Raw genomic sequence first — 17,060 nt, 5'->3', positions numbered from 1 at the left:
ACTTCTCCTTTAACGCGCTCCGTCCGCCCATCCGCACAAAACAGTGTCTGGTGTCTCGAGAACGCACTCCCGGAAATAGGTTTGAAGGTGCAAGCGATTATCCGTTATGTCTGCGCAAACCTAAAAAACGCAAACCCGTGAAAACGCAGAAGTCGCGCACATGCGCATTACGTGTTCAGTCCAAAGGTATGCGCGTTTGAATATATATGTGTGCAGGCGTGTAGTCCTTCTTTACAAATCAACCCTCAATAAACTACTTGTCTGGCCTTCTTTGTCGCATCTGCATAGCCACACGAACCGGAATTATCCTGACAACATTTTATCTGTACTGAGGTAAAGGGAAGGGAAGGAGGCGTTCACAGAGGATGGACTGGTTGACACTTCAGGACTTCGTTGTCATCGTGTATACCGATATATCGGCAAAACCGATGAATCATGTTCTTTTTTACATTTTCATTGATTTGATTTCATTGATTGACAGTAATATTATTTAGTTAGTCTTTTATTTTTTGTAGCCAAGTAAACAAAATCAGTCTTTTTCTGATTTGTTCAATGCATGGATCTGTTTTGAAAGTGTTCTTTCGTTGCTATGGCCGGGTTTCAGTCATCTAAATTTCCTGAATGATTCACAAAACAATAATTTAGCAGATTAAAATCTTCATCATCTTCAGGCCATTGTGACTTTCGGGTTTTGTTGTCTGTGCAGCACAACAGAGGCTTTACTGGAATGTAGCCTATGTTGTAATGTGCCTTTATAAATCGAACAAAACGGTTTGACTTTAATAATCTGTTACCTATTTAAGCATCAAGAACGGCAAAACAAAAATGCTGTCAGCCAACAGCATGTAGGCTACAATGTTATCGTCTAAACGCTTATTAATAAAAATGACAGACAATGAAGTTTTTATTTTTGACAAATAACCTTTTAAACTAGAGACAAAATTATGAAGATAGTAGAGCTGAGAATCAAACTCAGACCGCTTGAAGCACCGTGAGGCACATGTTGAGTGTTAACCATAGACCTATCGCCTGAACACGGTTTTATGAGCATGGGCTTAACTTCCTATTCTCATGCAAAGCCTCATTGATGTGACATTTTTCTATTGCAATGTTTTATGTTGAAATGTTTTTATTATTTATAAAAAAATATTATGCTAATCAATCATAACAACCTATTGTAAGCTTATTTAATTCTTAATGAATGCTAAAACACAAATGCTGCCGACTAACATCGGTTAGCAAGTCCTAATGTTTTAATTTTACGATCATTTAGTTGAATTTATTTCACCGTTATGTTTCAGTAAATTCAGTAAAACAAAGTATAAGAATCATAACCTTGACGTGAATAGCCTTTCTAAATTATAGAAAAACTGGGAAATGTAGCCTACTTTGCTTAAATTTGATGCAATAATAGAAGCCTACATTTGTTTCAGTTCTAAATTTGTACCGTAATTTCAGTATTGTGAATGAATTTGTTTAACTACGTTTCACTTGAATTTATCTGCTACGAATGCTCAATGAGCCGTGGCAGATTACGCAATAGAGAGAATAAACTGACACTTTTCAAAGTCTGTTATTATAGCGCCCATTAGTGCTAAAATGCAGCAAATACACATCATTATTCTGGTTGAGTACCAACTGTGTCTTGCAAGGTTGTTTAGGGCAGGGAACTGTGATTTGTGTGAATACCACCACAGCAGAAAGTTTTGTTCACTTCAAGTTCAAGCACAGATGCGCTGTTGTCAAAGGATGTAGATAGCGGCCGGGCAATTGTCAGACCACCCGCTCATGTTTTAAGTACACCAGACGTTTACCGTATTTTATTTGGAAAGTTAATCCCACAAGAAATCTGATCGGGAATGCCATAAATTGCCCTTCCCCTGAGAAAGATGGTCCTTCCTCAGGGGGGTTCACCTGGGAGGGTGTCACTGCCAACAGCCTGAGCTCTGAGAACCAGGTCTGGCCGGGCCAATCAGGCGCTACCATCAGGACCTCCCTGACTTTGCACAATGTGTGTGCAATGAGGCTCACTGGGAGAAATGCGTACTTGCTTAGGCCCCTGGGCCAGCTGTGTGCCAGTGCGTCAGTGCTGAGGGTTCCTTGGTCAGAAATTACCACAGAGGACAATGGGGGGGATTCTTGGGATCTATCTGTGCCTGGCCAAATCGACTTCCAGAGCATAACCTTTCACGAAAGCAAGCCTGCTGCGTGATTGAGGATGCCTGGGAGTGGCCCACAGAGGAGATGGCGGTGAGTTGTGACATGCGACAAAAACGTATGGTGGCTGATGTAAGCCATGTCGCTGTGTGTTGTCCATCCTGAATCGCCTTGGATTTGTCTGTGTATTTGAGACTTTCCTGGCAGTGCTTCCTCCTACATGGATCAGTCGCACTCTTTAGCCAATAAGAGTAAAGCTTATCAATCGACCAATCATAATCACGTGAGGGCGTGCCTACCTGCATGTTACATCATCTGCTTTCAACCACAGTTCATGGCTGATCAGAGGTACGTACAGTTGATCGGTTAATTTCTGTGTTAATTTCTTTCTTCTACTGAACAGAAAGGAAGATATTTAGAAGAATGTCAGTAACCAGACAGTTACTGGTCTCATTGACTTCCATAATAGGAAAAAAAAAAGTATACTATGGAAGTCAATGAGACCAGAAACTGTGAACATGAGGGTGAGTATATGATGACAGAATTTTCATTTAGTATCCATTTAAAATAGTGAATAGACCTATTTTTATAAGCACACATTGTTTATTTGCCATATGTGCAATTTGTGTTAAACTAGATGTACTGCATGGCGGTACAAAATATGACCGCCGCTCAGGCCTGCACTGGCTTTCCACAAAAATAAATGACGTGGAGCAATTTGGCTGTATTGCGTGTTTATGTATATACCTAAAAAAAGTAGTAGTATGTGCATGTCTGTCTGTGTGTGTGTCTGTGTCTGTGTGTGTATGTATGCGTGTGTACATGTGTGTGCGCGTGTGTGTTTGTGTGTGTGTGTCTGTGCATGTGGATTTGTATGTGTGTGTATGGGTGTGTCTGTGCGTGTGGATGTCAGTGTGTGTGCATGCTTGCGTTTGTTTGTATTCCTGCATGTGTGTGTGTGTGACAGTATCATCCTAAACCAGCAACCCTTCGCTCAACACCACCATCTACAGGCCGATGAGTGTACAGTCACTAAATGTGCACATAAATGAATTTATTTTATACCCCCCCATGGATGAAATTCTACGAAACTTAGCATACCCCCAGAAGATGTCAAGTTAATCATACACATGAAATATGGTGCAGTTCTGAACATCTCAACTGAAGATAGAGGCAATTAAAGCAGAATAATATTGCATTTTCATTTTTTATGGGAAGGGGCGCAAATCACAAATGAGTGATTATGGGCTAGGTTGATGTGGGCCCTTAAGAACATACCATAAAAATTTCTTCATCCTCGGTGCCACGGTTCAGGTAGTTATTTAGGAAAAACTGCATTTTTTGGGTTTGGGGGGGCCCAGCGCGGGGGGGGGAGTGGCCCCCGGGGACCAAACGAAATTTTTCCGTAAAAGTCTAGTGGGGCTACATGCCCACCAAATTTCATGTTCCCCGGTGTTTCGGTGTCCCTGGTATCGTTGACGAAAAATTCAGTAGATGACAAAAAAAAAAAAACCCCAAAAAAACTTTGACAATCCCTATATGACCGCTTTCGCTAACTATGCTAGCGGCGGTCATAATTAATACACTTGTTTTTTTCTGGTGGTGAAAAAATTTGGGATGGGAGAAAAAAAAATTCAAATCTTTTGCGTTTCCTCACAAAGATATTTGCATTCTCACGCAAAATTGTGTTCCCTCGCAAAGTCATTTGCGTTCCCATGCAATACTTGTGTTCCTTCACAAAGATATTTGTATGGAAGCTTGTTTGCGCCACAGAATAAAACATTTTAAAAGATAATTGCGACATCTCACAATTGCGAGTTTACATCTCGCAATTCTGACTTTGTGATATAAAAAGTCCCAATTATCTTTTATTTATTTTTTTTCTGTGGTGGAAACGAGCTTCCATATATTTGCGTTTCCATCCAAAACTTGATTTCAGGGGGCCTTTAAGCTTTTGGAAGGGATATAGGAATGCAGCAATTCTGAGAAGTAGATACAGTAGAAGCATGGTTGTGCAGACATTTATTTACAAATAAAAGATTCTTAAAATCAATCTACACTGAATAGGCAGCCAGTGAAGATCTTAGAATCTAAAGAGTTATGATTATATTTACAACTTTTACGAATTTAAATCTTGCAGCAACATTTTGGGCCAGTTGAAGGTGAGCGATTTGTGACTTGTAAATACTGCAATACAATGAGTCTAAACAGGAAGTAATAAAAGCATGAACAGCCATCTATAGTGTTTTGTCAGTTAGGAAGTGTTTAATGTTAGACAGACAAGTTGATAGAAACTAGACCAGCCACGACGGCGACAGTTTCTGTTTTTCTGCAACGTTGCACTGGAACAAACAAAGTGTGGCAATGATTATCTGAGTTACTGTTTATGTGTTTTATTTAATATTAAAAGCATGTAATGTGACTTTGAATATTATTTAGTGCACCCAGCTTTCTAGCTATAAAAGCAACTATAACACCTCAGATCTTCAAATTAAACTAATTGAAACAAGAACATTTCAAACTGTGAATAAACAAGTGTTATTTTTAGTAGCCCAACTCCAAAGCCTATGTATCTGAATGTTTAAATGGTGTAATATTTGATCTTGTAGCCTACTTATCCTTTTTTGCAATTGTCATCAAGATTACTCTCTGGTGCTGCGCACTTGTTGCAAGACTCTGCCCACACGCTGTTCTTATTGGCTGTGGGTTTTGATTAATTTTTACACATCTCAGTTGGGTTATCCTATGAAAAGGGATTTCCTAAGAGGGCACCCTCTGGCCACCAGTATGAAATGAAATAGAAATTATGAGTGTTTGGCACTCCATATTGCTAACATCTCACTTTGAATAAAAATAGAAACGAAATATACAAGGTACTTGTAATGTAGTGAAGGCAAGTAAGAGTGAATAAGCACCAGCAAAGTGAGCAAGAAGATGGACGTGGAGGAGATATGGATATTTGAAAAGGGAAGCTTAATGTGATAGTCAAGAATAGGACATAATGTTCCATAATGAAGATTGCACACATAAGTCAAATTAAAACTGCTTCACTGAGGCTCATAGAATGACTCAACTAAATCCTGAAATTTAATGTTATTGCTTTTTTTTACTGGATAGTCTATAACTGAATGCTTTTATAGAAGAATTGTCCATTACCATGATTGGTAAGGAGAAGAGCACTTAATTGCAGTCTAAAGTCAAACTAGTCCAAAAACAATTTAGCCGTCACTGCCTGAGTGAACACTTTAGTCTTGTAAGGATTTGAAGTCACATGACAAATAACTCATGAAAACAAAGTTCCTGCTTCAAACAAACACAGATTAGCAACAAAAAGAGGCAAAGATAACTATTGCATAAAAGCAGTTTTATTAAAGTCACATGTCCTACAGCCAGTACTGAATCAAATCATGGACAGGGAGATGTGTAGGCTGCCTCAAATGAATCACCTGAGAGAGGAACATGAAAATGAACTGGATAATTTAACAATTCAGCCAGGGCAAAGCATGATTATGATGAAAGCTTACTTGTCTGATAGTAGTCATAAACATTTATGACTGCTGGCTTGAGATTATTCACTTTAAGAACCTGCTTCAGCTGCAGAGTGTAACTCATGGGGACGCCTTTGGGAACCTGCGAGAAAGAACGGATGAACTGCAGCACATACACAGCACTTGAGATGGCAGCTAGTAATATTTCCAGTGTACAGGCTCACCTCTTTCAGATAAACTAGGACATGATCATCTTCAGAATCAACTCGCTCCACAAGCGGAGCGAATGATTGGGGTGAAGAACCAAGCTGAGGAAAAGACCATTTACATACAAAATTACAACTGAAAGAGCGTCAAGCATCTCTGGACTTTCTAAATCATCTTGAACGCATACAAACCAGTGATGTATCTGCCGTGAAGCCTGACAGGAGCTTAATGTCCACAATAACCATGTTAGTGCTTGCTTTTTCACCATTGTATCTGAATGAGGGTGATGGGGAAATAAGAGGTTTAGTCTAACAGGATCTTTGTTAGTCATAAACATTAGCTGATTTCAGGACACAAAGTGAAAGGTTCTTACGTCACCGTGAAGTTCAACATGAGATCCGTTCCAAGCAGTTGGCAGTCTCCAGTCACCTGTGCTCCAACACTCAGCGTTTTGACGGCTTTAACGGGTGTTGGGATGTTGTAGAAACATGCAACCTATAATAGGAGTGCAGAGCAAACAAAAGCACAGTAAAATTTGGATGTGCGCAACAGAAGTTGAGGGAGTGAGGATACAGACCTGCACAGACACACAAGTGGATCCTGATGCTTTAACACTATATTTGCCAGGAATGTTCTTTAATGGCTTCTCCTGATACAGCAGCCTGTTGTCCCGATTCACTTTGAAGCTATAAGAGTCTCCTCCTACTACTGAGGACTTTACAGTAACAGTGCTGGAGCCATCCAAGCTGAACACTTGAGCAGCGTACACCGACAGGGCATGAAGAGCCACCACAGTGTCCTAAAAACAAGCATCAGATTAAAAACTCCTCATAAATGATTGCACTCATGTTTGGTAGTCAGAGGCACCTGGGTGGAGGAAAACCCTCCATAGGGATTCTGCTGGGTCACGAGCCAGTTGACAATGCGGTTAGCATAGCCCAGATTAGCTGTCGTGAGAGGCTGAACAGTGAGAACCGCTAGAAGCACGTAAGAGCTGATCTCCACCGCCAGAGTATCACCAGATGTCGTCTGAGACCAATGGACCTTAGAGCCTTAGGATGAGATGGAGGGGAGAAAGTTGATGACAAAGAACCTGATGAACAAATCAAGAGGCTGGTAAATCTCACCATCAGAAATGCCAAGGTTGTTCAAGCAAGCTAAAAGCTGTGAGTGAGTTGTGATATCTCCAGCTAGACTGAAGGTGTAGGCCAGCAGAGCTGTGGCGTAAGTGTTTCCCACATTCCCAACGACAGGCCTCAAGCATGACAGAGCGTTGGTAATGACGGGATCCTGAAACCAAAACAAATATCAGAAAAATCATCTGCAAGGAACTCACAGAACTACTGGAGATGCATATACCATTGTGGGGACGCCTAGTTCGAGCAGTGATGCAACAACGTAGGCAGTCATGGTCACCTCGTCACCAACACCACCCTAAAACACCACCACATTTGATTTAGAAGAACAGCCTCATCTCAAGTCAATTGATTAGGGCATAGTTTAAGAAACATGTATTGCACCTTTATGTCGATGTGGTGCAGAGTTCCCTGCTGCATGAAACAGCCGTCTGAACCCTGCTTGCTGATCAACCAATCCTTTGCACTCTGCAGGACATGTGGATCAATGAAGACAAATTGCCTCGCTAGACCAAAAGACCTCATGACAAAGGCGGTCAACCTGGTCGTGAAAAAGGTTGTGACAAACTGAACTTACAAACTGCCGGTGCCACAACAGATTACACACAACAGTAGAACAGTGTGAAGCTCACCATGTATTTGATTCATCATTACCAAATGTGCTGTATGATCCGTCGCTGTGTCTGAAGTTCAGTTCTCTTTGGTATCCTGATTGGGGCAAAACCCACATGTAAATTGGTCAGGGAGTTAGACTGGAGGACTAAACCTCTTTGGAATTTAGTCTCCTACAAAGGTAAAGTGGATTTGGTCATCCATACCACTCTTAAGGTAGCCTGTGGCAGTCTCTCGGATGGCTGCAGTGAGTTGCTCCGTGACTCCCAGGTACAGCAGGATGTAAATATTGGGAGCAAGAACAATCATATTCTGTTCTCCACAGCCATATGGCATCTGTAATAACCTATCCAGATTCTTCAGCGCACGACCCATTATGTCCCCTATGAGAGGTCAAACAAAACCCACATCAGAAAAGTTATTCTGCAAAACATTACCAGTCAGTTTCTACTCAATGAAATGTTTTACCAAGGACTGAAACGGAGCATCTAGCTGATCCTTGAACCACAGTTTTTGGAAATGTCAGAGTCACGTCTTCAGAAAGATCTTTTCCTGCAGACAAGAGAAGGGATCTGCATATAGCACTTGGCTAATATTTGGCTGTACAGGGAGAATGTTTTGGGGAATCATTAAGTGCTAACAAACCCTTGGGACACAGTAACCAACTCTGGGTGTTTGTCCTTTCAACTCCTTCAGGCTATAAAAACAAAAACACATCAGTAGCAGCATGATCTCCATGATCAAACTCCAGTAGGCTGGTTAACACTCACCAGGACAAGTAGACTTCGAGTGACTACGTCAATGCGTCCTCTCGTAGGCACAGTCACGACTTCAGTGCCACATCGAGACCGGGATGCTTCAGCTGAAGCACTGACAGTCACATTGACAGCTCCTGCAGTGACAAGTGTATATTAGGTGTTGCTCACTTCCTGTCTAATTTAGAGAGGCAGTCCAAAACTGACCTAGAACAGAAGCTGAGAGAACCCATTTGAAGGTCTTTCTCCCATTGGCACAAAGACAGGATGAATACGGATCAGTATATGGTTTAAGAGTGAAGGCAGTGGATGAAGCTGGTGTTACTTTAACCTGCCAATGAAACAGAGCACATGGAGCAAAGAAACATACACACACATACATATACATACATATATATATATATATATATATATATATATATATATATATACACACACACACACACACACACACACACATGACAGACCATGATGCACTTGGACAGATAGCTGAAGACTGTGGCCTTCAGCTCAAAAGACTCCCCACGGACGATGGAGTACGGCAGGGAGAGCTCCAGGAAGAAGGGCTGGAAGACCGTCAGCAGAGCAGGAGGAGCCAGACCGAAACCTTTTGAGGACAGGCAGAACGCATCAGTCTCCCATGTGGTGATGGTGTCAGGAACAGTGAGAGGAACGTGTGGATCCAGTGTCTCTGAAGGACAGCAGAAAAAAATAAGTGGAACAGGATAAGTAAAATGTGCGAAAGTAGCTTTAGAAGGAACAAGATGCTTCACTAACCCCACTTGAGCAAGCTGCCAGAGCCATGTTTCTGGAAAGTAAGTCCTGACAGTCACATAAGCAGAAAGTGCTGGAGGTGACACTTCCTCTTTTGGAGGAGCAATTTCAGCAGGAGCAGGAGCCCGAGGCTTTTCAGCCATAGGACGAATCACTGGAGAGACATGATTTTACACCCACTTTTAACCTTCTTAGTGTCTGCACAATAAACAAGGTCCATAACGGTCCCACTTTTAATTCATGCAGAATTTGCTGATCCACAAAGAACATGTAATAAACTCACTCAAGGCAATTCATGCAGAAAAAAAGAATTCCCCCCAAAAGAATTCCCCCCCCAAAAGAATTCCCCCCCCAAAAGAATTCCCCCCCCAAAAGAATTCCCCCCCCAAAAGAATTCCCCCCCCAAAAGAATTCCCCCCCCAAAAGAATTCCCCCCCCAAAAGAATTTGCATAGACCTACTACCTGGAAATCTAGGATACAGCGGGCACAGAGGGGCTCGTACAGGGAGATTTGTTGCGATCCTACTACCTGGAAATCTAGGATACAGCGGGCACAGAGGGGCTCGTACAGGGAGATTTGTTGCAATCTTCATTCCCAGGCTCTGTCAGAGAGACAAGTCAAAACAAGACAGATTTAAAGTCAATGACTCTGTATTATTTAGTAACTATATGGTCATGAACAGGTTTCTACCTTGAAGGTTGTGTAGGCTTGATTTGTAGGAGCAACGTAGGGAGGATTTATCGGAACAAGTCGACGGGGTCGAATGCCTAGACACTCTGGTTCATCCAGAACGCTGTTTGGGTAACCTGACAGTGATCGCACCGGGAGCAAGTCAAACACCTATGACCATAAAACAAAAACAAAAATTCACATTTCTGGAAAATTGTTTAACTATATGCAATGTTTGGCATGTTATGGTCAGTTTATAAATGTTAGGTGTTAGTGTACAGTAAAAATGCTATAATCATAACCGCTGCATAATGCATAGGTTTGTCCAATTAGTCCATCAGCATTACTAAATTCTCAAGTTAAACCTGAATGTCAAGCAAGATCAAAAAGGATTTAAAATCAACTGCACATGGATACCATTTTCGCACTCAGACGCCTTCTTGGCTCCAAGATCCAGATGCTCTGATCTACAGCACTGATGCCACACAGAGATCCTGCTTCAGCAGAGACAGTCAGAACATTTTCCTCAGCAGGAATGGACATAGCAGGAGAGAACTGTAGAGACACCTGGAACAAGGACCAACACACTGTAGGACATGTCATCATACCCCAGATGAAGGTAGTAAATGCTAGTACAAAATCACACCTGGTTTTCTAAACAAGTTTCTGTGTCAAACGACACACTACCAACAACAACTTTCTCACTGGGCAGAACGCAGTAGACCAGAATCTGCACAACTGGAGCCACATCAACACTGACAGACAGCTGGAACGACACAGAGCCGCTCGTGACAGTATTAGAAGCCCTTGCTGTGACTGTCTGAAATCCATGCAGGACGATCAATCCTCTGGACAAGACCTGACAAAACCAAAAAGGTGCATAAAAACAGGCGAGAGCAATGTTTATTTAAAAAAAAACATATAGATGGTTCACCATATAGATGATGTCCACTCACCATATAGATGATGTCAACAGTGTAGTCGCCAGCCTCTCCAACAAAAGAATACTTCACGGTCACTGGAAACACGGCACCACATTTGAGTGGCTGCTCGAGCTTCACTATAGTCAGTTCACTAGATGGGTTACTGGAAGCATCAGGTTGGAGAAGCTGAACAACCCTTGTATCTGCAGTGAAGTATGGCGTCTGACAACTGCTGGAGTCGCACTTGCCTGGGGAACAACGAATGGAATGGGTTTCTTGCCAAGCAAAAGAGATTTAGAGAATTCTACACGTCACTTCAGTATTTATTCGCTTAAATACTGATTCAGGCAAATTATCAGTGCTCGTACTACTCGACCTCAGTGCTGCATTTGACACTGTCGATCATAACATACTTCTTGACAGGCTGGAAAACTGGGTGGGGCTTTCTGGGATAGTCCTAAAATGGTTCAGGTCATACTTAGATGGGAGAGGTTATTATGTGAGTATAGGAGATCATAAGTCTGAGTGGACATCCATGACATGCGGAGTCCCTCAAGGCTCAATTCTTGCGCCACTCCTGTTCAACCTGTATATGCTCCCAATGAGCCAAATAATGAGAAAGAACCAAATTGCTTACCACAGCTATGCAGACGACACACAGATCTACTTAGCCCTATCGCCTAACGATTACAGCCCCATTGACTCCCTGTGCCAATGCATTGACGAAGTCAACAGTTGGATGTGTCACAACTTTCTTCAGTTAAACAAAGACAAAACTGAAGTTATTGCATTTGGAAACAAAGATGAAGTTCAAGGTGAACGCATACCTTCACTCTAGGGGTCAAACAACTAAAAATCAAGTCAGGAATCTTGGTGTGACACTAGAGTCAGATCTTAGTTTCAGTAGTCATGTCAAAGCAATAACTAAATCAGCATACTTTCATCTGAAAAATATTGCAAGAATTAGATACTTTGTTTCCAGACAAGACTTAGAGAAACTTGTTCATGCTTTCATCACCAGGAGGGTGGATTATTGTAATGGACTCCTCACTGGCCTTCCCAAAAAGACCATAAGACAGTTGCAGCTCATACAGAACGCTGCCGCCAGGATTCTGAGCAGAACCAGAAAATATGAACATATCACACCAGTCCTCAGGTCTTTACACTGGCTCCCAGTTAAATTTAGGATTGATTTTAAAGTATTATTACTGGTATATAAATCATTCAATGGCCTAGGACCTCAATACATTGCAGATATGCTCACTGAATATAAACCCAATAGATCACTCAGATCACTAGGATCATATCAGCTAGAAATACCAAGGGTTCCCTCAAAGCATGGCGAGTCTGCTTTTAGCTATTATGCCAGCCGCAGCTGGAACCAGCTTCCAGAGGAGATCAGACGTGCTCCTACAGTAGTCACATTCAAATCCAGACTCAAAACACATCTGTTTAGCTATGCATTTAATGAATGAGCACTGTGCCACTGTTCGTCCGACTGTTTGTACTGTATTTTATTTTTATTTTTCTAAACTGTTTTAATTATTCTCATTTCTTTTTATTATTTTAATTTCTTCTATGTAAAGCACTTTGAATTGCCACTGTGTATGAAATGTGCTATATAAATAAACTTGCCTTGCCTTCACAAAACAGAGCAAATCGTACCATCAGATTCAGAGCGGCTTTAGGAAGATTAACAGTGCAGAGGGAGAACAAGGCAAGTCCTTTCTGGTTTGTGGTCAGATTCTGCAGCAGTTTGTTGGGCCAGCTGTTACGATCCAGGAGATGAACCGCTTTGTTTGCAACTGGAGTCCCATCAAAGCGAGACATGGATATCTGTTGGGAATCAAGGTTAGGAAAGGGAACAAATGTGAAGTCTTCTGCGACAAAGGGAGAACTTTCACTTGCCTTTCCTTTAATCGTTGATCCAGGTTCAAAATAATCTGGGAGGTCCACAAACGTGACCTTGCCGACTTCAAATGTAATGGACACTGTTGCAGATTGACACCAGTACATCTGGAGAAAAAAAAACAAACAAAAAAACTCTGAATTAAAAAAAAAAAAATAGCTCAATAGCTCAATAGCCAATAGCTCACCTGTTCCCTCCTCAGTGACATTCACTTTTACAAGAAGTGCATCTTTCATATTTTCAAATTTGGTGTTAAAAAACACTGATGTATCGATGGTATGGTCAACTCAGGAACCACAGCATATGGAAATGGCTCACGGCACACTTCCACCAAGGCTTGACCGGGTACAGGTTGGCCATATGTGTATCTGGAAAACGTCACAAGGAACAAGATCAAGAACTGACCAACCACAAGACAAGAAAATAACCATGACTCACTTGGCACAAGCCTCAACTTTCAGTCCCACATCTGCAACGCTGTACGTCTGTGGTGTGTTTACGGTCACGTCAAACTTGGGCAAAACTAGACCAGGAATAAAAAAAATATAAAAAAAAATTAAGACCTCAGATCTGTCACTGAACTGATCTATTGCACATTAAATACACAATATTCATAACAGCTTACCATTTTTTCACTTCAAAAACCTGGGAGATTGTTCGGTCACCAATAAAAGCCTTTAGTGTGTACATCCCAATCTGAGCCTCTGGGTTTAGCTCATGAGAAAGCTGCAATATCCAACCCGTTGAGGAAATGTTTGTCCACCGACCAATTCGGTTATTATTATTGTCCTATTAAAACAATGAACTGCTCAGAAAAACACTGCAAACAAAGCAAAAATACAAAAAGCTGTGTTGGCTCCGTTCAAAGACTTGCATAGGGGCAAATGCTCACCTCTACAACCACCAGATTGTACTGCAAGACAGGAATATTATGCATTTAAAAAGCATAAACATGTATGCAGCAAAGTCATTGAAGAAAAAAAAGTGCACAAAAATAAGCTGCAATAAAGTTGGAATTTGTTCATGGCCAGTCCTTACCATCTGATCAATAGGCACAAATTTAGCATCCATGGTGACAACTCTGAAATTCACTGCAAAAACAGCAATAAAGGCCCAGATAAAGACGATCAGAACTTGTAGCATAAGGACTTTCCACACCTCTAATATTCAACCAAGGGACATTCACAGCTCACCTGTTTGTCCTGGATTGTAGATGGGTTTGTCTGTTTGGATGAAGGTCAAAGGCAGGTAACGTCTGAACATGACTTTCCTCTCTTCAGTCGCTTTGAAGACCTTCCCTTGGACATCTACCTTCATCGTCTGCACAGAATCTCCATCTACTTGAGGAGCCTGTAGAGGAACTGTTACCAACAAACCAGACAAAAAAAAAAAAGCATCTAAAAACAGACCTGGAAACAAACGCATTGGTGAAATGGCTTTGAAGAAACCTGCTGCACAAGTTGAGTCATCCCATTTTCCTCATCAAGCAGAGAAACTGTCATTGTGAGACTTTCTTGGGGTTTCAGAAGACTTGCACACAATTTTGCATTAGATCCAGTTTCAATCACTGCAGGGAACGTCACCATGAATACCCTGTGTAAACATCATGAAGTTCAGGAACCAAAGGGAATCAGGTCAAAACATTTACATGTTGGTTGAACATACACAGGAAGTGGCTGCCACAGGGTTGCCAGGTCTGTGCATCAAAAATAGCCCTGTTGGGGTGGTATTAAAGCTGCATGATTATGGATAAACACTTTATTCCAGGAAGAGGTCATGGTTCAAACAACATGTTACTTAATAGAAGTTCTAGCATCATTAATAGTAGAGTATTCAAAAAAAGAAAAAAAAGAAAATAAGTTTGATAGAGTGAGTCATAAATACTTTTTGCCAACAGTTTAATAAACCAACTTCTTAAGTGACATTTAATTTAAGAATAAGACATGTTTGAATCGAGATCACAATCTCTTAACGATTAATCATGCAGCTCTAGGTTGTATGTTAGAGCGCCAAATTGTAATGTGAATACATACACACATACAAAAACATTTTGTTGATGAGGAACAAGAAACTCATTTCAACAATGACTTGTAACAAGACACATAAGCCTTCTTAATGAACACTCAGTGAGCACCATTCATCATTTGACCACAAGGTACAACATGATCAATGAACTCAATGGTTAAAGCTTTGGGAATTAATTTAGCCATCTTTAAAACTGCATCAGTATAAACATCAGGCTGCTTCTGTTCTCTTTAAAGCCCATGATACTCACGGCCTTTTCTGCCCATTAACAGCAAAGAGGAAAAGGGCTAAAATGAGCCCTTTCCAAACACAAATCTCCCTCACAGCCATGAAGAGCAATCATCCAAGACCAGACAGAAATCAAGAGTCTCTTTCAGAAACCCTGCAGCTCTTCTGTTAAGATCCACACTGCTCTACAGCTTAACTCTAAATCAGCTGCACTGATGCCAGCGTTATTTAAACGCTCTTAATAATTCAGAACAGCTTGATTTAGCACTCACAGGCAATCTGGACATCTTTAAGGCGGAGCCCCGGTAATTAATCACAGGGGTGCCAACTCTGAAACACACGCTCTACAGTCAGGTTCGGTATTTCACAATATTACTGTTTTTTTTTTATTGTTTTTTATCAAATAATTGCAGCCTTGGTTAGCAGAAGATACTCCTTTAAAAACATTAAAAATCTTACTGCCCCCAAACTTTTGAATGGTAATATGTATGTGTATATATATATATATATATATATATATATATATTCAAAAAGCTTATTTCATTTCATTTCTTCTTATTTTTTTGTTATTTTTTATTTTATTTACCTTTAAATTACTAGATTTGATCAATAAATAATAAATAAATAGTAATTGCACATTCAAAATAACTCACAATTTCATGCATAAACCTTTTAATTCATCTAAAAAAAATCACAGATTGTGTGTCTTTGCTGAACTCCTGTGGGGGAAAAAAAATTATATAACCTAACATTTCATGCCACTAAATGGACTTATAGGTCTATATGGAGCAAATGAACAGTTTCCGCTGGGCCTAAAGTCAGTTTCTCTTCAGTATGCATTCAGATACACATACAGACATTATAAAATAATTTTTAGTAAAGTTTTAGCATTTTTAGTTAGAATTTTTAGCTTTTTTAAAAATGTTCTGTTTGTATTGAAGCATTCTTCGCATTCCATTCATTCCAATGGGCGTCAAATTAACCCACGAGCGAAGCATTGTTACCTTTTCCAATTTCAACCACAAGATGATAAAGTTTTATATGTGGATATTTTACTTACTCGAACACATCGCTTCACTTCAGAATTAGCCCCCTATAATCCATGTGAAGCACTTTTATGATGAATAGATGCAATTTTATAATGGATAGCTGCACTTACTGGAGACAATTAAAGAAGATTGCAACAAAATATGATTAATCTATTCTTTATTCAATAATTGAAAATATTTCATAAAAATACATTTCAAATAACTTTACAGAAATTTGAAACTATTTATAAAAAAAAATGTAATTGTGACATTCATTAATTCTAAATGTACTGTAAACTGCCAAGTCAGTTTTCAAATGAGATCATACTTGTGCTTTTAGTGCAAAGGGTTCATAAACTGTGTCTGTTTTAGTTTGGGTATGTCATTTCTGGGGATTTTTTAGAAGTGGGGTTGCTGGCTAAGGCAGGCAGGTTAAAACACCCTGTTTACAAAAGATTGTTGGAGTTGAAAACGTCTTTACATTACCATCAGGATAAACTCAGGATTATACACAAATTATGATCATTCACGGATGCTTTTCAAACTTTAAAGCAAGATTATCCTTTGAAAAAGTGTAATACAAATCGTATAGAGTATGAGATTTTGGGGAGAGAGCTGGAAACTAGTGTCATTTAGCTTCATATTTTTTTTTTTTTTTAAGGGAAATTAAATATTCTCAGGAGACCCATTGACCCTGGAAGACACGACTTCTGAAGACGGTTGAAAAATTCTGTTTTGTAATTTACACATCTGAAATTAAAGGTACGGTAGTTTTTTAAAAGTATTTTATTATCTAAAATCAATCTCTTTATTCATAAATATCTTCATTGGTGTAAAATGACCTCTGCCAATGATCTGACTTATCCTCGTAAGCAAACAATTTCTTATTTGTATTTACATGGGACAGGAAGCTTCCATATCATTCTGCCATCTTGAAAAACTATAATAGCAGAGAGGGACAAAAAGCACTAGCCTAGCTCAATTTCCAAAACACGTTTTCCTTTAGACCCAGCTGACTGAAACCAGCTGAAGTGGACAAAGAGATCAGTGAGAGGCGCTTGTCTCTGACTCCACCTGTGTCCCATGTTGTGAACTTAGAATCGAAAGACCAGGAGACTTGGTTGTTTCTTCAGCAGGATTCTTTATTG

The 17,060-nt window shown here is 40.3% G+C and overlaps 1 protein-coding gene across 1 annotated transcript; it reads right to left on the bottom strand.

Annotated features, from left to right (window-relative positions):
- Positions 1–5,508: 5,508 nt before the first annotated feature.
- On the bottom strand, positions 5,509–14,217 carry LOC311081403 (alpha-2-macroglobulin-like; the record flags this gene model as incomplete). The annotated part of the gene is made up of 31 exons (XM_084111943.1): positions 5,509–5,603; positions 5,682–5,787; positions 5,870–5,953; positions 6,044–6,125; positions 6,226–6,347; positions 6,430–6,651; positions 6,720–6,904; positions 6,980–7,142; positions 7,212–7,286; positions 7,373–7,529; positions 7,621–7,696; positions 7,807–7,983; positions 8,069–8,152; positions 8,246–8,297; positions 8,371–8,492; positions 8,563–8,686; positions 8,823–9,044; positions 9,138–9,283; positions 9,593–9,731; positions 9,821–9,970; positions 10,217–10,366; positions 10,446–10,658; positions 10,756–10,970; positions 12,363–12,558; positions 12,631–12,738; positions 13,145–13,154; positions 13,257–13,420; positions 13,524–13,544; positions 13,670–13,722; positions 13,825–13,981; positions 14,041–14,217. The coding sequence occupies 31 exons, from the start codon at positions 14,215–14,217 to the stop codon at positions 5,563–5,565; spliced, it is 3,993 nt and encodes a 1,330-aa protein (XP_083968069.1). The 3' UTR covers positions 5,509–5,562.
- Positions 14,218–17,060: the final 2,843 nt, after the last annotated feature.

This window comes from Abramis brama (assembly GCF_963993115.1).
Source record: "Abramis brama genome assembly, chromosome: 1".
In the NCBI taxonomy this organism is placed as follows: domain Eukaryota; kingdom Metazoa; phylum Chordata; class Actinopteri; order Cypriniformes; family Leuciscidae; genus Abramis; species Abramis brama.
The sequence above is the reverse complement of the archived record's forward strand: the minus strand, read 5'-3'. Positions and strand labels throughout refer to the sequence as shown.